Below are 21,096 nucleotides of genomic sequence, written 5' to 3' on the forward strand. Positions count from 1 at the left end.
CTTCCCTGGGCTGCTGTTGCTTTACCTGACCTGCTTCCTACCCTGCATCCTGGCCTTTGTCATCCCTGACCTGGGGCTGCAAGCCAGGTTTTTCTGGTACAAGTGGAGAAGTGGAGGACTTGGGTAGAGACCTGAGTCGGTCTTCGAAGTGCTCCCGGGAGACTGGGGGAGGGGAGCACCAGAGGGAGGGCACAGACATGGCCAAAGAGGCGCCCCAGCAGACATCACTCAGGCCTGCTGGCACTTCAGGAGCTGGAAGAGCTGAGCACTCAGCGGCCCTGGGCAAGGCTCTGCCCCACTGCAGCTCCAGACCCCCAGCCCCAGCCCCAGGCAGAACCGAGCCCACCCTCCCATCTCCAGAACTCGGTCCCTCCGGGTCACCTTGACAGAGGCAAGCCAAACCAAACAAGTGGCCATTTAATAGAAAAGGGAACCAGAAGAGCATTGCTGTGGCAAGATACGGCACTTGGTCAGGTCCTCAGCCCAGCACCCCACATTCAGCACAACTGGGAAGCCCGAGCGAGTCCCAGAATAATACGTGACACCCCGCCTCCATCCTCCCACCTGTGGGGCAACGGCATTGGTAGATTTCAGAACCAACCACAGGTAGGGTGGCTGTGGGGGCAGCCACCAGCCTTCCCTCCACACCTCTCCCTGCGGCTCCAGGTGGTGTCACATGGGTACAAAAGGCAGGGCGCTGAGCCTGGCGGTGGAAAGAAGGCACCACGCCTTTCTCAGGAGGCCTTTCCTGCAGGTCTACCTACCCACCCTCCCGGAAGGTCGGACGGACCCAGGCCAGTTCCTGGAAAACATCCAGTGGCCCGACCTACGGTCAACACAGCAGACCGCTCAGGGTCACAGACCATGGCTTGAGCCTGGGGAAGTGGGCAGGGAGGTGGGGGGCTGCCGAGGCAGAGGGTACACGTTGGCGGCTGCACATTGCATCAAGGACCCCGGACTGTGGGGATGGAGACTTGGCAGCTCACAGTCCTGCCATTTGAGGATGGGACTTTGTTTACCTGCAAGACAGAAAGAAAAAAAAAAGGCACTGAAGGACAGAACAGCCAAACCACCACACATGCTTGCCCCATACTCTGGGCCCATCCCAGCTTCCAGAGAGAGCCTGTCAATCAAGAGCAGAGAGTGTTCCCCAAGACAGTGTGGACTCTCCCCACAAACCTGGGCCCAGATCCCTTGGCCGACTGTCACCAGCCCCACCCACAGGGTCTCCTTACAGCAAGAGCAGTACAGCAACTCCATGACCCGGAAGCAGTTGTCCAGCAAGGCTTTGGGCCGCACCAGCTTCAGGCTTAGGCCTGGTGTGCTTAGGAGAGATAACACAGCTTCCACCTGAGGGCCGATCTCCACATCCTGGGAGGGAGGAAACCGTCAGGACAAGTAAAGAGAGAGGGGCCCCACCACAGGAGAGCCATGGCAGCTGTCTAGCCTGGAGATGTCTTGAGTCAACAAAATACAACTTCCAGGGACCAGAAGGCCGCCAGGGTCCCGGTTGTCACCCCTCACAGAGGCTTCTGCTTCTCTGTCATCAGAAAATAATCACAGAGCACAGGCCAGCACAGGGAGGAAACTGGACCTCCTTGTTGCTCCAGCATGCGCGATCTCCAGCCTCCAGTCCGTCAGAAAGCAAAGCCCTCAAGAACCTGAGGATCCCAGAGGCGTGAGCCACACAGGCAGAGCTGAAGGTGTGGCTCCAAGCTCGTGACTTCTCGTCACAAAACTTAACAGAAAGGACAGTGTGGAGAGTGCTGTTAGCCCTGGAAGTCCGGGACCACTGTAGCAGCACCATGGAAAAGGTAGGACCTGAGCTAAAGGACAACCTTCCCAAAGGTGGAGTGGCCCCGGCCCTCCAAAATACCCTCCTACCCTTCAATACCTGTGAACATGACCCTTTTTGGAAATCAGGTAAATGTAATAAAAGCTCTCAAGTTTACATCATCTCGTATTTAGAATGGATGTTAAATCCAATGACTAGTTGCCATTTCTCCTCTCAGTGTTGGGAATAGAACCTAGGGCCTTATGCACGCTAGACCAGCTCTTTACATCCCCAGCCCTGGGATCTTTATAGAGAAAGGTCAGAAAGACAGAGAGGTACCTGCCAGGAGCCATGAGAAGAATGAGACAGGTCAGAGTGTGCCACCTCTAGCCAAGGAACAGGAAGCACCAGCTAAGGCTGGGAGAAGCAAGGACCTTCAGGGGAAATCGGCTCTGCCAAGATCTTGATTCTGGACTTCTGGTTTCCAGGAGTGGGAGTATGGTTTAAGTCGCCCAATTTGAGCTAATTCGTTACAGCAGCCTAGGAAAGTTGTGGCCACAGGTGGAATAAGGATGCTAGAAGGGAAAGGAAGTCCAGCCCACAGACCAGTTCCTGTCTGTGAAGAATGAAGATGCCCAAAACATAAATATATCCTTGCCTAATGATAACCACTGCCACCAAGGGCCACTGAGTCTCCAACAGAGACACTCAAAGTCAGAGACAGCAGGCAGGAGATACTTCTTCCAAAAGCCAAAGACCAGCCTAAAGCTGGACATGGTGGCATACACCAGTAACCCTCACTCTGGAGACTGAGGGATGCGGACAGAACGTAAGCCTAAGCCAGTATGCACACAGGAGAAGACCCTGACTCTACAAACAAACAAAAAGGAAAATCAGCAAAACTAACCAGCAGTTCCTCAAAAAACTTAATACAGTATCTCCACATGACCCAGAGGTCATAGCATCTCCACATGACCCAGAGGTCATAGCATCTCCACATGACCCAGAGGTCATAGCATCTCCACATGACCCAGAGGTCATAGAATCACCCCATGACCCAGAGGTCATAGCATCACCACATGACCCAGAGGTCATAGATCAATACCAGAGTATAGCATCACCATGACCAGATCATACATTCCAGTCCTATTAATGCACTTTTTTTTTTCTTTGTCAGTGCTAGGGTTCGAATTTAGAGGCTCACAAATGTGGGACAACCACTCTACCATCAAATTGTACCCCGAACCCAGTGTATGAACTTCGCTGGCTTTGCTTTGGTTTGGGGGGTGGGTTTTATTTTTGTTTTTTTTTTTTTTTTTTTTTTTTTTTTGGTTTTTGGTTTTTCGAGACAGGGTTTCTCTGTATAGTTTTGGTGCCTGTCCTAGATCTCACTCTGTAGACCAGGCTGGCTCTGCCTCCAGAGTGCTGGGATTAAAGACGTGCACCACCGCCACCTGGCCGGGAGTAGTGTTTTTTATTTTGTACACTGTTGTTGTTTTGAGACAGGGTCTCACTATGTAGCTCTCATTGCCTGGAACTCACTATGTAGACTGGGCTGGCCTCGAACTCACAGAGATCCACCTACCTTTCCCGAGAGCTGGGGTTAAACATACTCCTTGGGGTTGGGGATTTAGCTCAGTGGTAGAGCGCTTGCCTAGCAAGCGCAAGGCCCTAAGTTCGGTCCTCAGCTCCAGGGGAAAAAAAAACATGCTCCTTTACACCTGGTCCTTGTTTTGTTTTTGAGACAAGGTCTGGATACGTAGCCTAGGCTGGCTCCAATCCTACAGACCTCTGGCCACTCTCAAAGTTAGAAAACTTTATCTAAGGGCAAGTGGCTAGACACAAAAGGACAAACAGTGTATGACCCCTCTTAGAAACTATACCAAAAAAAGCAAGTACACAATGGGAAAACAGACAAGTATAGGTTATTGGGGCTGGGAAGAGGGGGAAGTGGCTGGCTGCTCCAATATGCAGTCTCTGCTTAAGGTGATGGAAGAGTGCGGGAAATGGACGGGTGTGATAGATGCACAACCTGTGAGTGTGATTAACACCCCGAACTGTAAAGTAAAAATAGTCGTAACAGTGGGCTTCATGTTATAAAGTGTGCTCCCTCAGCGCAGCCTTCATGGTCTCCATCAAAGACTTTGGTTTTAGTTAGCTCTTTCTTTAATTATTGGTTTTTTTCTTATGTATGTGTATGAGTGTGTATCTGTGTCTATGTCCCATGTATTTTTGAGTGCTATAGGGGGAGGGCAGTAGAGGGTGCTGGATTGCCTGGAGCTTGAGTTGTGAGCCAACTGACTTGGATGCCAGAATCCTCTCGGAGAGCAGCAAGTGCTCTTAACCACTGAGCCATCTCCCCAGGCCCAGTTTCTTACAGAAACAGTGGAAGCTGAATAGAGATCAGAATAATGCAGAATCCAGAGTCCAGACATCTTCAGTAGATGAGGAGAAAGGAGAAGATCATCGCATCCACATTTTAGGGCTGGATAATATTCAGGCTTCAACCCTTTCCTTTACAAGTGACAACCTACAAGCCCAGGAGTGAGACAACGCATTCAAGGTTATATGATTGGAAACAGGTCTCAGGACCCGACCTCTTACATCCACTACCGTGAGCAAAGAAGGTAAGTGAATCATCTTCAAAGCTAGGACACAGACTATTGACAGTGTTAGAAGGAAGACAGATTAAGGCTGGCTGCAGAGCTGGGATAGAGCTCAGTGGTGGAGGGAGCTAACTTCCAGCAAGGGGAGGGGAAGGGGAAGGGGCCAGACCCGGCCACCTCTGAATAATAAAACCATCTCTGTGTTCAGTGCTTCCCTGCAGAGAGCCCAGGACCAGGTTGGGAGGACTAGGGCCCTCACACTCTCCTCCCCGGCCTCATTCCCATGAGCTTGATCTATGATAAAAACAAAGGCAGAAAAGGTCTCTTCCTCAAGCCAGATCAGTTTGCTAAAGGCACCCATATTGCCCATGAGCACGAAAGGGCATTTCTATGACCTTCTCGGCAGGAACTGGGAGACCATCCAGGAGTGGTTCTAGACAGCTGTAAAAACAGTCACCTGTCCCTGGGCCCTCCACAGTCAGTGTCAGATGGTCTGGCTCTGGACTAGGGAGGCCAGGCAGCTGGCCGAGCAGGGTGGCACATGTGTGCCCCAGCAGGTGCACACTGAGGGCCTGAGAAGATTGAGACATGTGATTGTGCCTGTCACTTTACAAGACAGGATCTCACTATGGAGCACAGATTGGCCTCAAACATCTTTCTTCAGCCTCTAGAGTACCAGTACTCCCTGGTACTTTCCCTTCAATTTTTTTTCTAAACTAAGTTGTAGTCATTTGGGTTCATGCTCGGTGTTCCATATGTCTTTGATAAAAACATCATGTCACCGGGCAGTGGTGGCACACGCCTTTAATCCCAGCACTTGGGAGGCAGAACCAGGCGGATCTCTGTGAGTTCGAGGCCAGCCTGGGATACCAAGTGAGTAGCTACACAGAGAAACCCTGTCTCGAAAAATCAAAAAAAAAAAAAAAAAAATCATGTCATGGATTGATCTACGATTACCATATTGCACAGAATAGTTTCAAAACTGCAAATTCCTGTCACTCTGCCTCTCTTCCTCCTGCCCTCTAGAGGAGCCTTATTTTTCAGATGCAGAAGTGAAGTCAGAGGATTCCCTGGCTTGCCCAAGACTCAGGAGGCAAAGCCTGATCTACACAGCAAGTTTCAGGCCAGGCAGGACTTCACAGTGAGGTTCTGTCTCTAAACAAATAACTAAATGCCGTCTTACGGCTATGAGGTGCCCCATGCACCCATGAACTCACTGGAGCTCTGGTTGCCTGCACAAGGTGTACAAAGTCAAGCCAGCATTATTAATGAACAGTTCGGTGGGCAGCCCTAATTGGACTCAATGGGTTATAAAATACATGATCACAATAAAATCAAAATATTTCCAGTTTAAAAAAAAAAAGAGCTCATATAAGCCTGAAACAAGGTCCCAAGTTCCTCCATCTCAGCTCGTTTGCTCGTGGTACATCTTGGCACCTCCTCCTTCCTTGGCTACCCATCCCTCATGTCTCCCATATCCTCAGCACATGGCAGAACTTTCCCTTCACAGACAGCCCCTGTGCCTGCATCTGTCAGACCCACACATGCATGCACACAGCTCACCATGAGGCTCTGCTGAACATTCTCCAGCAGTGTCTGAACCTCCTGCAGGTACTTCCAGGATGGGTGGCCCTGGAGCAGCACATCCAGCACAGACTCCGTGGCGTTGAGACTCACCAAGACCCACAGATACCGCAGCTCCCGCTCGCTCACACGGGCCTTCTGCTGCAGGGACAGGAGAGATCGCTGGAAGGCAAGCTAGGCCTCTGGGCCGTGGCCACACCCCGCGGACTTGCCTCTGCCACTGTGGCCAGCAGACAACCTTGGGCCTCGGTCAGCCACAGGTTTGTGTGAGTGGCTAGGGAACGACCACTGATCAGTAGGACAACCTGCCAAGGACCCACATGCTTCTGAGGGCATCATGGAAGGCAGAGACGCCCCATCCCGGGAGGGATCCTCACCAGCCTCGTGATGTTGGCGACTCTGAGTACCCCCTCATAAGGCACAGCGATCTTGTAGTTGATGGGGAAGTAATGTTTCTGAGAAGGAACAAAACATAATTAAGATCGGAGGCAGAAATGGCTTAGACAAGACCCCCAAGAGAGGGACCCAGCCTATGTGACAGGAAACAGGTCCTCTATCAAGAAAACAGTTCTCTTTCCCCTGAGACAAAGGGAGGATGAAATGAGATACACAGTTCTGAAGGGCTGAAGTTTCAGGCCCATGGTATGGACCCAGGACTTTCAGGAAGACACGCTACTCTGGGGGTGAGGAATACAGTTCATCTGATGCTCACAAAGATATCCTTCGCACAGCTCTGTGAACACACTAAACACCAGTGAGTCTGACACCTTATTATTTATCGTTATTATTAATAAAGTGTGTGTGTGTGTGTGTGTGTGTGTGTGTGTGTGTGTGCAGGCATGCACATGCCTCGGCACTGATAGTGAGGTCGGTTCTCTCCCTCCACCTTTATGTGGGTTCTGGGAATTGAACCGAGGTTCTCGATCTTGTGTAGCAGGTGTTTTTGCTCTCTGAGCCTTCTCACCAGCCCATGTTGTATACTTTCGGTTAGTGGGTTGTACGGAATATGAATGACTTCTCAACAAAGATAGTCTCAAAGACAGTCCTAAAGAGCTGGGCCTGTGCTTATAATCCTAGCACTCAGGAAGCTGAAACAGGAAGATCTCAAGTTCAAAGCCAACATCTCCAACATAATGAGACCCTGTCTCAAAAAAGGAAAACAAGGACTAGAGATGGTGGAGTACTTGCTTCGCACAAGGGCTCATCACTGCATGAACCAGGTGCAGTGGCCCCCCATCTGTGATCCTAGCCCTCAGAAAGTGAAAGCAGGAGGATTAGAAGGTCAAGGCCGCCGGGCAGCAGTGGTGCACGCCTTTAATCCCAGCACTCGGGAGGCAGAGGCAGCCGGATCTCTGTGAGTTCGAGGCCAGCCTGGTCTACAGAGTGAGATCCAGGACAGGCACCAAAACTACACAGAGAAATCCTGTCTCAAAAAAAACCAAAAAAGGGGCTGGAGAGATGGCTCAGAGTTAAGAGCACTGGCTGCTCTTCCTGAGGTCCTGAGTTCAATTCCCAGCAACCACATGGTGGCTCACAACCATCTGTAATGAGATCTGGTGCCCTCTTCTGGCATTACAGGCATACACACAGACAGAACACTGTATACATAATAAATAAATAAATCTTAAAAAAAAAAAAGAAAAGAAAAAGAAAGAAGAAAAAGAGAAAAAAACAAAAAAAGAAGTTCAAGGCCATGCTCTACCTGTAGTAAGTTCAAGGCTGGCCTAGGATACATTAAATCTAAAAAAAAAAAAAAAAGAAGAAGAAAAAGAAAGAGAAAAACAAACAAGCAAACAAAGATCTGTCATGTAGAAAGCCTGCAACACCATGTGGCACCTCTAGTCTCCAAAAAGAAACACATTTCCTGACTTCAATGTCTTTGTCTCCTCTACTAATAAGTACCTAAGACTCCCCCAGTAAATCCCTGGAGACTTTATCCAAGTTATAGGACGAAAGCTATAGGAAGTAGGCTTGTGGGTCAGTGAAGGGTGGGGAGAGGGTGGGAGGTGATACACTTGCAAACATCGGTTACGTGGTAGACAAAGGTAGAGAGTGCTACCGTAACCTTGGGGCTGACACATCGGGCGTGGGGAGTGAGCGCAGCTCCAGGTGAGCCTTGGGGTTGGGACCAGGGATCCATGTGGTGCCCTTCTGGTTACCATGTACTGAAGCCGATTCTTGTACTGCAGCTTGACCCGAAGGTAGCCTGTAAGGTCACACTCCTTGTCTTGGGTCAGAGTCCACATCTCCAAATTCTCGTTCCCCAAAGCCATGCCAAGTAGGAAGATCTCAAGACCTGTGGGCCACACCCAACAAGAGCCTGTGAGCACAGGCTCTGTGTCTGCATTCCCAGAGCTGTGCCAACTGTCATCCATTTTCAAGGGTGACAAGTACCGATGGGAAAGGCAGGTGCACAGAGCCCTGGGACGTAGGCACATCCTACCCCTGGTCATCAGAGTCCCCAGGGAGACACCCAAAGCCTGGTCTCCAATCTCCCCTCGTTCCTGCTTTGTGGGGTGAGTACAATGTCCCCATTCCAGGACACCCCCAGTCCCTTCCTTGTCTGGAGTGACAGGGTTTCAAAGCTGTTGCTTGATTTTCCATTCAGAGTTTTGGATACAATTTCTAGTTCCAGGTCTTAAAATGGCTTTTGTGACCCAGAGACTTTCTTCTATCATCTATATGACCTTGGTATTCGTCTCCATTAGATGAGTCAGCAGGTCTATAGCTCCTTCCAAACTCATGGCTCTGGGATGTTAAACAGACCTCACACACCGGCTGTCTCAACAACGAATGAAGAGCGGTCTCTTGAAACAGTACCAGGAATTACCACTAGGTGTCACTGTAGCCTCAAAAACAACTCTCGGAATCTATACGCTTGAACAGAAAGAATATTTGAGAGAACGTGCATTAAATATGAGTAGGGGTCAAGTGGATGAGAGAAACAGGAAAGAGGAAGCGATACCCAAAGGGCTAACCTCACTATTAAGAGAAATAAATTCGAATGAAAACAATTAGATGCAATCTGTAACCAGAGAAACAGATACACACCAAGCCACCCAGGGATTACCCCACGACAAGAGAATGGAAAGGCTTTTATGAGATAATTTCATTTTAATAATCCTGATGCTGCCAAAAGAGTTCCCAGCCTGGAAATACACTTGGCACATTTAATAATAAAATGGATTTAAACTCTACAACCTCTGACCCACTGACTTTGACCTACTAAACTCATTAACTAGAAAGAAAACAGGACAGATTTATGGACAAAGATTTATGCAGCATCGTTATCCTTTTTTAACATTTATTTTTTATTTATGGGGAGACTGCTCATGGTGATATATTTGTTATGGGCAATACCTGAGATATGCTTAACGACCCTCTTAAGGGAGCATGAGCCAACAATATCAGTGATGCTTAGGACGACTTCAGATTTATCCACTGATTTCCTGTGCTTTGGAAAATAAAATGCAAATAAATATGCTGAATTTCTGTTGGAGATTATTACACTCATCTGTATGTTCTGGGACATTTTCTAATGTTCTCCAGTCAGTGTCTTAAAAACAACAACAACAACAACAAAAAAAAAAAAAAAAAACATAGTCTCACTATACAGCCATGGCTAGCCTGGAACTTTCTCTGAAGACCAGACTGGCTTAACTCACACAGAGATCCACCTGCCTCTCCTTCCTGGGTGCTGGGATTAAAGATGTGTGTCACCATGCCCAGATAAGTATTATTATTATTATTATTATTATTATTATTATTATTATTATTGTCAAAACCAGTAATTGTCCCTTGCCTTTTCTTTCTTTCCTCTACTTTTTGTCAAGACGGGCAGGCAGGCTGGGTCCCCTCGCCAGGCTGTCACACACTGTCATCACTAACTGGGTTTCTCCTCACCCACATCCTGCCCCCGTGAAGGTTTTCGTCTGTGTATCTCCACTGGCCTGGGCCCTGCTCCCTCTTAGCTTCTCCCCTTCCTCCCGGCCCACCCTGCTTGTTCCCACTTGCTAGATCAAGTCCCAGGAGCACCGTGGACCCTGATGCTCGGGTCTGCTCAGGCCCTGCGCTCCACACGAGCCACAGCTACTGCCCTCCCGACCTGCAGAACGCTGACGACCACTTTCTTACAGGAGGCAAGTTTGCAAGAACCGATCTTTCCCATGCACCTAACACAGTATCGGGCTGCAGGGACAAATAAACACAACCGTTATCAGGCCCACAAGATGGCTCAGTGGGTAAGGGGGCTTGCTGCTAAGGCTGACGACCTGAGTTCAATCCCCAGGAACCTCATGGTGGGAGAGAACCAACTCCTGCACAAAGTAAATAAATTACAAAAGAAATGCAAATAAAAATACATGGGCTTGCTTTTGGCCCCTACATCACCAAGGCTCGCAAAGCCACACCTAGACCACTCTTGGGCTCCTGATCTGCCCCACCCTGCATGTCCCCACCAGTACCACTAGCCTGGGTCACTCACCACCTGGCCAGGTCATAGTCTTGGGGGGCATGGAGAGCTAAAGCTGTAACCACAGCAGGACCCTGGGGACTGAGCTTCGTGCCAAAGGGAGAGGTGGGAATGGAAATGTCAGGCCTCTGAATTCCCCAGGGATTGGCTGAGGTGCGGGTGGCCCAGCTCCACCACCCACATTTCTGCTCCAACAGATAGAAAAGGTACCTTTGCAGCACAGCCCTGGTTGAGACAACTGCCACTGGGAAGCCTGAGCCCGAGTGACACTTGCAAGCTGGTGTCACAAAAGCTACATCGGGTCCACAGGATTGCACAGTTTAAAAAAAGAATCTCCGTCTTGGGGTGGGAGGTGTTAGCTTCTATCCAAAATGGGTCTTCTTTCCCATTAGCACTCACTAGAGGCTGTCACCCCACCAAGTCCCATCCCAAGGACTATGTTCTTTTGCAGGGTCTCTGGCTTTACCAAATGTGTCCTCAAGATAGAAGCCAGGTCTATCCTGGTTGGTTTTTTGTCAAGTTGACACAGGCTTGAGTTTTCTGGGAAGAGGAGCCTAAAGTGAGAAAAGGCCTCCACCAGATTGCCTGGAGGCAATTCTATGGTATTTTCTTGGTTAAAGATTGGTGTGGGTGGGACAACCGCCTGGGGGAAGTGTTACCCCCGACAGGTGGTCCTGGGGTGTAAGGAAGCAGGCTGAGTAAGCCATGGAAAGCAAGCCAGTGAGCAGCGCTCTCCCATGGCCTCTGCTTCAGTTCCTGCCCTAACTTCCCTTCATGATAAATTCAGCTGTAAGATGAAATAAACCCTCTCCTCACCAAATCACTTTTCGTCAGGGCGTTTATCACACCAAAGGAAGGCAAACTAAAGCCGGCAGTGGCGGCACCCGCCTTTAATCCCAGCACTCGGGAGGCAGAGGCAGGCGGATCTCTGTGAGTTCAAGGCCAGCCTGGGCTGCAGAGTGAGATCCAGGATAGCCGGCACTATCACACAGAGAAACACGAAAACTAAAAATGTCTGGAAAAAGAAAAAGGCAAACTAAGACATGGTCCTAGAATAACCGCAGCACCTGAGCCTGTCCTGGCAGCCATGTAGGCGGCCCCTGAAAAGCCTGTCCCTAGGTGACCCTAGATTAAACACTTGCAGCCGGGCCACTGTTCCTAATTGTTACGTGTATGTTCCGCTGCCTCCACCAGGAGAAATTGGGGACCAGGCAGGGACCACATAGCTGAAAGCTCGAGACTAGCTGTCACCCTCACACTTCGCATCCCAGGAGACACAGCCAGCATCCCACGGCCTGGTCCAGAGACTTTCCTGTCACCAGGAGGCGAAATCAGTGGAAGACTTCCCCTGGCCCAGACACTGGTGGGGGAAGAGGGGACCCGTGCCCCCCAACAAAGTAGCCAATTCTGCAACAAGAAATGAGGCTTGTCACCCCCATCCCCACTGACCAATGTGAGCCTGTGTAATGGTTTAATAGCACCCCTCCCCCCAAATTCTTAGTCACCTGGAGTCTCGGAATGACTTTTTTGGAAATGGGCTCTTTGCAGGTGTAATTAAAACAAAGGCTCTTGATGTGAGGTCACGCCGGGCTTCGGGAGAGCCTGGCGCCAATGGCTGGTGCTCCAGGAGGAAGCTCCGGCAGAGGGAAAGGCCTTGCAGATGGGCGTGGTGGGCAAGTTGGCAATGCTGTCACATGCCAAGGAACTCAGGGAGCCACCAGAATCTGGAAGAGGCAGGAAGACCCTCCTCTAGAGCCTTCACAAGCTATGGTGACCAGTGACCCCAATTTTAGACCTCCAGTCCTCAGAACTAGGAGAAAATGCATTGACGGAGCTGAGTCACAGATTCATGGTGACATGTTAAAGCAGCCTACCATCCACCAGGATCCTCAACCCCCCTGCAAGGTGGCCCCTGCCCTGCCAACCTCTCCCCAGAGCCAGTCCTTGCCAAGTCCTGAGAGAGGCCATCTGAAGCTCCCCTCCAGCTGGCGATCCTTTCCAGCCTCACATCCCCTCAGCCAATAAGGGCGTTTGCCAGCAAGCTCGAGGACCTGAGCTCAATCCCCAGACCTCACGGTGGGAGGAGAGAACAGACTCTCCTCCCTCTGACTTCCACACGCATGTCATGGTACACACACACACACACACACACACACACACACACACACACACTCCAACACAATAAGTAAATAAATGTACCCCCTGGGGCTGGAGAGGTGGCTCCGTGCTCCTCTAGAGGACCCAGGTGCAGTTCCCAGCACCCTATCAGGTGGCCATGGCTCCAGCTCCAGGGAAATCGAATACCTCTGGCCTCCAAGGGCTCTAGCACTCACGTACATCCTCACACGTTGACACATCGTTACAAATAATAAAACTCAGCCGGGGTGGTGGTGGCGCACACCTTTAATCCCAGCACTCGGGAGGCAGAGGCAGGTGGATCTCTGTGAGTTCGAGGCCAACCTGGACTATAGAGTGAGTTCCAGGAAAGGCGCAAAGCTACACAGAGAAACCCTGTCTCAGAAAACCAAACAACAACAACAACAATAATAATAATAATAATAATAATAATAATAAAACTGAATCTTTAAATGCAATCACTTCGACTCCAGAACTGACCCCCCAGGTCTCTGCCTGATGTTCAAGGACTCTGGAACCTGCCCAGCCCCGCCCAGCCCCGCCCAGCCCCACCCAGCCCCACCCCATGCCCACACGTCTCTGCTTGGAGCTCTCTCCCCAGCACCCTACCCCTACCAGTGTGACTGCCACCTGTCCTTCGAGTCCTCCCTAAGAAGACCCTCTCACCCATGCTGCCACCCCTGTTCCATTAAGATGTGGAAGCTTCCAGAACACTGGGTCTGACTGTCCTCCACCCATGTGGAATGCCCCCATCCTTTGAAGTATCCATGCACCAGGGACAGAATGTGCCCAGCTCTTCCCTGAAGACTTGTGGGTCCCAGCCCCTGGCTCATTGATTTGGCGTAAATAACTTCACAGTGGGGATGAGGGGTGCAAAGCAGGTCAGGTCGTTGTCACAAGGATGACTCTCCAATAGCCCTGTGGCTGCCATTGAGTCTTGGAGTCTGTGAGGGTCTCAGCCTGGCTTCCCACCCACAGACATCCCACCAGGTCCTTTCCTGATTTCTGTCTTTATTTCAACTTATTTTTCTTTTTTACCAGGAACATGATTTTCTTTCTGCTTTTTAATTTTGACCTGATATGGAGGGAGGGGGTAGAGGGGACCTGGCTGACTTCCTTCTCCAGGCCTGCTCCAGTCCCATGTGCTGTGCCTACCCTACCCCCCACTAGCCACACCCAGGAGGATGGAAAGCCTCTCTCTACAACCTCTGTCCCCACCCTGCACCCCAGAGCCAATGAAACTACAGAGGTGAGAAGCTGCCACCCACCCCAGCGCCTGCCCCATCCTGCATCGGCTGCACCCACTCAGCTTGTACATCTGAACCCGAGGTCAGAGGCAAGCAGAACAGAGGGTGGCCCCTGACACCCCCCACATCCCGGAGGCTGCCTGCAACCCTCTGGGAAGCATCTCAACTTCTTACCAACAAGAACTGCCCTGGTTGCTATGGTTACAGTAGAGCCACCCACCCACCAAGGCCTCCCAGGACAGGATCCCCAGGTATAGACCCCCCTCCCCCCCCAGTACTCACAGTATAACCAGGCGAGTCCCCAGAGCATGGTGGTGCACTGGGTGCCCCCTGAGAGCAGAGGCACTGTCCCCAGCAGTGTGTCCAGAGGCCTGAGCTAGGACCTACATGGCCTCGGGTCAGCAAAGGTGGCCACCGAGTCAGGAAGGGCTGGCCCAGGCTGAGAGGGGGCAGGTACTCCTGGGGTAGCTACCGCCCTATCTGCTAGGCAGGGCGGAGGACAGCCAGGGGGCGGTGGCTGCCAGTCCCATTGCAGCTCAGGAGCTGGTGTGAAACAGTGGCTTTGGGGTCTCAGAAGAAGGAGGAGGAGGAGGAAGAGAAGGGAGTCCCCGGCAGGCCTCTTGGAATCTGGGGCTGGGTGGCGCTTTCTCTGGTTTCTCCGACTGCAGCTGCTCAGTGTGAAGTCTAGCTCTGGAAAAAGAAGGAGGAGAGAGACCGGTTATGTAAGAGCAGCGTTGCCACTCAGCCACCAGCCGGGGAAGGAAGACCCACCGTGCCGCTGTCCCCGCTGCCGGGACCGAGACACTCGGCCCTGTCTTCACACTCCACAAATGACCCCAGGGCACCTCAGCAGCTGCCTGGGGCCGAGGCGTGAGTCTCCAGACTCGGGCTGGCAGCCCCGCGCTGGGACTAAAGGAGCAGTGGAGCTCACAAGCCAGGAGGCTGCCTGGAGGAGGTGAGGCGCCAGGTCAAGTCCAAGTGATACATGCTCCAGGGGAGGCAGAGGAGGGGAAGATGTCTCCACCACTTAGCTCCCTTCTGACACCCATCTGTGTCCCCTGCCAGGTAAAAACTGACGGGCCAGCTTCATCTGAATTCCAGATAAATGAACACCTTTTCTGGTGAAATATCTGATGTGTGATATTGTGGGTATCAAATATGGCACGGGGCCATACTGATGCCAATCAGTAAACACCATAGGCAGCCGCGGAACACAGCAGAGAAGCCACAGCATTCTAGAGCCTGAAGCAGGAGGAGGAAGAGGCCAGTGGGGGCACACAGCAAGACTCCGTCTCTAAAAAGCAAACAGAAGACTGAAGGGCTGGGTGTGGTGGCGCACCGTCTTTAATCCCAGCAGAGGCAGAGGTAGGTGGAGCTCTGAGTTCAAAGCCAGCCTGGTCTACAGAGGAAATTCCAGGCCAGCCAGGGCTATGCAGAGAAATCTTATCTCAGAGAAAGAGAGAGAGAGAGAGACAGACAGAGAGAGAGAGAGACAGACAGAGAGAGAGAGACAGACAGAGAGAGAGAGAGACGGAGACGGAGAGAGACAGAGAGACAGAGAGGGGAGAGAGAGAGAGAGAGGGAGGGAGGGAGAGAGAGAGAGAGAAGAATTCAAGCCTGGCCTGCTGGTGATGAGCCCCGAGTCCACATCTCCATAGTGCTCCCTCACTCTCACAGGGCCCAGCAAATTGTGAGCTGTGGTGGTTCCATTTTGCAGACAAGGTAGAGGAGGCCATGGGCAGAGACAGCTGGGAAACTCGGTTTCTCACGGGGCTCTGTTCCACTCCTTCATGATCCCCCCTCCTTGTATCTCTTTAGGTCGGGAGAAATGGCCACCACTGGAGGGGTGAAGTGGAGGGGGAGGTGTCTCCAAGCAGGTGTGACAGGGGAGACCCTCTCCATCGTGACGTCTGTGACACACCTACAGAATGCACCAGATTGCTGGCCCTTGGGCTGGGCGCGCAGCTTAGTGGTCGAGACCTTGCTGAGGATACTGGAGGCCCTGAGGTCAAACCCCAGCGAGGAAGAAGACAGGAAGTAGGAAGACCAAGGCCAGTCTGGACTGCCCAAGGAATTTTTGGGCTAAGGCTAGCCTGGGGCAACATAACACGTTTCAGGTAAGCATGGGCTACATAATAAGGCCCTGTCTAAAACAAAACAGCAAAGCAGACAGACATGGTAGCCCTCCTCCTCAGAGCCTCTGAAGCAGGCTGGGCCACGTACAATAGAGCCCATTGTTCAGATTTACCACGGGTTAGGACACTGGACTTCAGCTCGCTCCCTCCCCTCCTCTGACCTCCCCCCTGCCCTTCCTCCCTCTCCCCCACCCCACCCCATGACCTTCCCATTATAGGGTCACTACAAGCACTATCCTAACTATGCCCCCCAGGACACAGTCTCATATTAGCCCTGGATGACTTCACGCTCACTGGCTATACAACCAAGGGTGACCTTGAAGCCCTGATCCTCTGGTCTCTACCTCCTGAGAGCTGGACTTACAGGCATGCATCACCGCACTCCATTTTTATAGTGATATAGAGCTCGAACCCAGGGCTTCATGCATGCTAGACAAGTACTCTACCAACTGAGCTACATCCCCGGCCCCAACTACATCATCTTTTCCTTGTTATTTGCATGTTGCCGAAGTCTTACACACATATATGTATAAATACATATATCTACATATATATATATGTAGATATATATATATAGTTTTTTCAATATATAACTAAGGATTTTGACAAATTCATAGATGTATGTAACCACTACAATAATCCAATTATAGAACACTTCCTTCACCGAAGAAACACCCACCTCCGCTGCTCTGTAGTGAACCCCCTCTTCCCACAACAGCACTGCAGCAGCCCACCTGTTTCCTGTCCAGCAGACTTTTTTTCCTCCTGAATGTCACATAAATGCAATCTTGGAGTACAGATTTTGCATTTCGCTTCTTTCACTTGACATGATGAATTTGGGGTACTGTCATGTTGATGAGCATGTTAATAGTTTCTCCTCTGTTTCTTTGCTCAATAATGGTCCCTTCTGTAGACAAATAATTGTGTGTCTACCCACCAAGAAAGAAGCATTTGAATTGATCCAGTCTTTGATGATAATGAAAAATGCTGAACTCCTCAGTGGGCAGGTTTTGGTGTGGATGGAAGCGTCCAATCTCTCTTGGGTCCTTCTGTAGCTTTGAGTAATGTCCCACTGTCCTTTAGACCATCGGGGCTCTGCATGCCAGCCTGGGCTGCCCACCACCGCTACTTATCCCTGAACTCTCCCATGCACAGGAGATGGGGGAGGGGATCCTATAGTCCAGACTTCCTCACACAGGCACACACAACAAAGGGGTTCTTCACTTTGTCCAAATGGAAGAAATTTTGTTGCACCCTCTTTGTGTGTGTGTGTGTGTGTGTGTGTGTGTGTGTGTGTGTGTGCAGGTGCATGCCCACATGCGTGTACAGAGGTCAGAGGGGGGTGTCAGGTGTCCTACTCAGTCACGCTCCACCTTATTTCTTTGAGACAGGGTCTCTCGCTGAACTGGAGCTAGGCTGGCAGCAGGACACCCCAGCTATCCCCCATCTCCCTCCTCCACAGACATTACAGGTGAATGTCTAGCTAAGACTGTTTGTTTGTTTGTTTGTTTGTTTTTGCTTGGGTACCAGGAATTAAAACCCAGGTCCTCATGTTTGCCCAGCAAAAAGCTCTTGCCTGCTGAGCCACATCCCCAGCCCCTGCTGCAGCTTCTTCATTTAGAAAGGACTCCAGCACTGGACCCCAGCATGCATCTCAGTTTGTGTGTTCCCAGTGGAGAAGCCAAGCGGGAAAGAGAGGCACAGCCAATCGCACTTCACACAAGTATCGAGTCTGTGGTCCCAGTGTGAGCCCCATTGAAATGGGAAAGCAGGAGAGCGACCCCAAGGAAGCTGCCAAGAGGACGGTATCTGAGGACAGGCTTTGGGTCTGGGCTGTGGGCACAGGGGAAGTCAGGCTGCTGGCTGTGGTGGTCTGAATGAGATGTCCCCATAGTCTCAGCTATTTGGATATCTGGTCCCAGCTGGTAGTGTTGTTTGGGGAGGGTTAGGTGTGGCTTTGTTGGAGGAAGCAGGTCCACTGGAGGCCAGCTTTAAGAGTTTAAAGATTCACCATTTGGAGTGCACTCTCTAGGCTTCTTGCCTGCGGTTCCAGTCACCCCACCTGCTGCCTCCACTCCACCACCATGGACTCTTAACTCTCTGGGACCGTAAGTTCAAATAAACTCTTCCTTCTATAAGTTGCCTTGGTCATGGTGTTTTATCACAGCAATGGAAAGCATTGATGCGGTAGCAGAAGAAAGTCCTGCTCGGAGCCCTCCCTGGCAATGAGACCCAACCCTAACCTGCCATCTTTCCTTCCTCAAGACTGACTGTGACTTCCTCAGATGCCAGGAGGGCAGGGCCTGCCTGGATTTCTCTGTCTCTACCTCTCTGTCTGGTCCAGTCTCAGGGTGAGGATGGAGGTGGAGGAAGAGTTTGGCCTTTCCCAGTCCACCCCACCCCGCCCCCTGGGGCTCCTGGCATTATTGGGAAATTCGTGGAGAGGAAGGACAAAAAAATAAGAGAGGGTGGAGTGGTCAGCATAGTTCCATGATGAAAAGCAGTCTCTAAGTCACAGAAACAAATGAAAAGCAAATATCAGTCTCACTAAATCATGACTCCAGGGTCCTGGGTTCGGGCAGGGTCAGCGAGAGGGCAGGTGTGGGGGGAGGGAAGCGGGCGAATGAGCTAAATCTTCCATGGAGGGAAGCAAGGACTTGCTTGTGCGCTTGGGAGCGATTAGACATAGTTGTTCATGTCTGTTTTTGCGGTATTGGAGTTTGAGCGCAGGGCTGAGAGCATGCTAGAGGTAAGTGGGATAGTTCTTGCCTTCTCCAATGGGCTACACGCCCAGCTCTTGATAGCTGGTTTTCTGCTTTGAGACAAGGTCTCATGGTGCAGCCCTAGCTAGCCTGGAACTCACCATGTAAACCAGGCTGGGGTCGAACTCAGAGATCCATCTGCCTCTGCCTCCCCAGTGCTGGGATTAAAGGTGTGCACCTCCATGCCTGGCTGTTAGCTGTTTTGTTTGTTTGTTTGTTTGTTTAAATTCCTGTATGTGGAAAGCAGAAGGTAGGGAGGAGGGAGGTGGAGGCCCGATGTTGTTTAGAATACCACATTGGACTATTTTATCCTTTAATGCTGCAGAGAGAACTTGGGTTTTTTGTTTTGAGGCCAGCTCTTACGTGTGTATCCCAGACTAGCTTCAAATTCAACATGTAGCCTCAAAAATGACCTTGAACTTCTCTTCCTCCTGCTTCAGCCTCCTGCACTGGGATTGTCGGATTGTGAATTACCAGGGACCAAAGCGAGAACGTGGGCCTAAAGCGCTCTACCAATTGTACTACACCACAGCCTACAATTGGGACTCAATTTTTTTTTTTTCTTTCTAAGGAACTCCTATTTGAGCTGTCCACCCAAGTCAGGATCTCTCACTGCCCCCTCCCTTCCGAAGTCACCTGCTTTGGTCTTTCCCAGCCTGAAGACTAGCACCTCCTCCTCGGGGAGGGGGCTTTGGAATCTGAGTTGCGATCACGGCAGTTGAGCTCTGGAGCCAGCCACTTCTGAAGCACAGAAGACATCAAGGAAACTGTCAGGACCTGCGAAGTCCTGAGAGTTCCCAGGAAGCCTCCATCGGCTCTGGGACAATCACCTTGCAATAGAGGCTGAAAGAGTTTGTTTTTCACAAACTGTAGGCAAGGGTGAGTTGATCCAGGCTGATCTTCGCTGACCAAGAAATGGGCTTGGTTGGTGCATACTGAGCTCAACTGCTCTTGCCTGGGCTTAGCTGAGCCAAGCTAATCTCCACTGATCCGCCCTGGACTCAGCTGTTATATACTGTGATCTGCTGATCCAAGCTGAGATGTCTGACCTAAACTGGCCTCAGCTGGCCCAGGTTGGACTCTGCTGGTTCAAACTCATTCAGCTGATCCCATCTGAGTTTGGCTGGTGTGGAGTAGCCCAGGGTAGCCCCACTCATGTTGGTGAGTTTGCTGAGCTGATCTAAATTGGCTTCACTGGGATCACGTCCATCGGGGTAGCCTGGGCTAATTCTCACAGCAGAGGCAGAACCCCAAGAAAGGAGGCCAGTGAGTCAAGGCCCCCTAGGTGCTAGACTCAGAACAATGACTTTCTGGTGAAAGGAACAGTGCTGTACTGTGAGGCCTGGATGGATGGGTGTGGGCAAACAATTGGGGCCGTGTTTGCAACCCATCATTTACACCTACCTGGAACATTCTTCTCCCCCAAAGAGGCAGGCATGACCTAAAAGTATTAGGGGACAGAATATTGGGTCACCTGCCCAGCCTGGCCACTTTTCTTTAAGTAGGACAAACCCCAAAAGACTTCAGAGGCATTCCTTACAAGCCCACATCCTAGAGATGAGAAATGGAGACCTAGACAGGGAGGGAACTGGCCCAAGGCCATATCCGGGCCTCCCAGCCCACTTTCCTTCTGGGAACCAAGCCATGGCCCCTTAAGAATGTAGGAGGCTCAGGCAGTGAGCTCAGGGCTCAGGGCTGGATCAACAGATGTTCTAAATAGGGAGGAGGTGGAAGGTAATGGGACTGAGCGTGAGCCATAGATAAATGGAGACAGCTGGGTGTGGTGGCACACTTGGAAGGTACAGGCAGGAGGGTCTGGAGGATCAGGAGTTCAAGGCCATCCTGGGCTACATGAAACCCTAACTAAGGGGCAGGGGTATGAAATCTATAGATATGGGCCCTGTGGTAGGGGATTAGGCAGGATTTGTATACAGTTCCTCTATCTGCTTTTGTTTATTTCCGTTTTTCTTTTTAAATTTTTAAATGTGCTATAATATTACTCTGTGTGTGTGTGTGTGTGTGTGTGTGAGAGAGAGAGAGAGAGAGAGAGAGAGAGAGAGAGAGAGAGAGAGAGAGAGAGAGCAGGACAACTATGAAATTGATTCTCTCTCTCGCTGTGGGATCCAAGGATCCAATTCAGGCCATCAGACTTTTGTGGCAATTGCTTTTATCCACCTAGCCACAGGGACTGCCCCCTTTTCTTTTTCCTTCCCTCCCTCCCTCTCTCTTTTATCTTTGACAAGGCCTCACATAGTCCAGGCTGGCCTCAGACTTGGTATATACAGTCAAGGATAAACTTGAACTCTTTGCATCCTCAGCCTCCACCCCCAAGGGTTAGAATCACAGCATGCCCTACCCCACGGATTTTATGCGGTACTCAG

The 21,096-nt window shown here is 50.9% G+C and overlaps 1 protein-coding gene and 1 long non-coding RNA gene across 7 annotated transcripts in view; one reads left to right on the forward strand and one right to left on the reverse strand.

Annotated features, from left to right (window-relative positions):
- Nucleotides 1-399: 399 nt before the first annotated feature.
- Il34 (interleukin 34) overlaps nucleotides 400-21,096 on the reverse strand; it is a 58,996-nt gene continuing 38,299 nt past the window's right edge. For 2 of the 6 annotated variants that reach the window (XM_028891084.2, XM_028891086.2), the window contains exons 2-7: nucleotides 14,101-14,508; nucleotides 8,124-8,260; nucleotides 6,342-6,419; nucleotides 5,944-6,105; nucleotides 1,236-1,371; nucleotides 400-1,019 (exon numbers count right to left, since the gene is read on the reverse strand). In XM_028891084.2, coding sequence (XP_028746917.1) covers nucleotides 856-1,019; nucleotides 1,236-1,371; nucleotides 5,944-6,105; nucleotides 6,342-6,419; nucleotides 8,124-8,260; nucleotides 14,101-14,128 — 705 coding nt within the window. In that variant the 5' untranslated portion in view covers nucleotides 14,129-14,508 and the 3' untranslated portion in view covers nucleotides 400-855. Of the gene's footprint in view, nucleotides 1,020-1,235; nucleotides 1,372-5,943; nucleotides 6,106-6,341; nucleotides 6,420-8,123; nucleotides 9,574-14,100; nucleotides 14,509-14,589; nucleotides 14,686-21,096 lie in introns of those variants that run through there. The other 4 variants (XM_028891085.2, XM_028891087.2, XM_037206275.1 and 1 more) reach the window with 4 other exon arrangements.
- LOC119088083 lies at nucleotides 17,507-20,721 on the forward strand. The gene is made up of 3 exons (XR_005091671.1): nucleotides 17,507-18,061; nucleotides 18,219-18,304; nucleotides 19,041-20,721. It is a non-coding gene; the product is annotated as an uncharacterized LOC119088083 (long non-coding RNA).

Source organism: Peromyscus leucopus, chromosome 5, assembly GCF_004664715.2.
Source record: "Peromyscus leucopus breed LL Stock chromosome 5, UCI_PerLeu_2.1, whole genome shotgun sequence".
Classification (NCBI taxonomy): Eukaryota; Metazoa; Chordata; class Mammalia; order Rodentia; family Cricetidae; genus Peromyscus; species Peromyscus leucopus.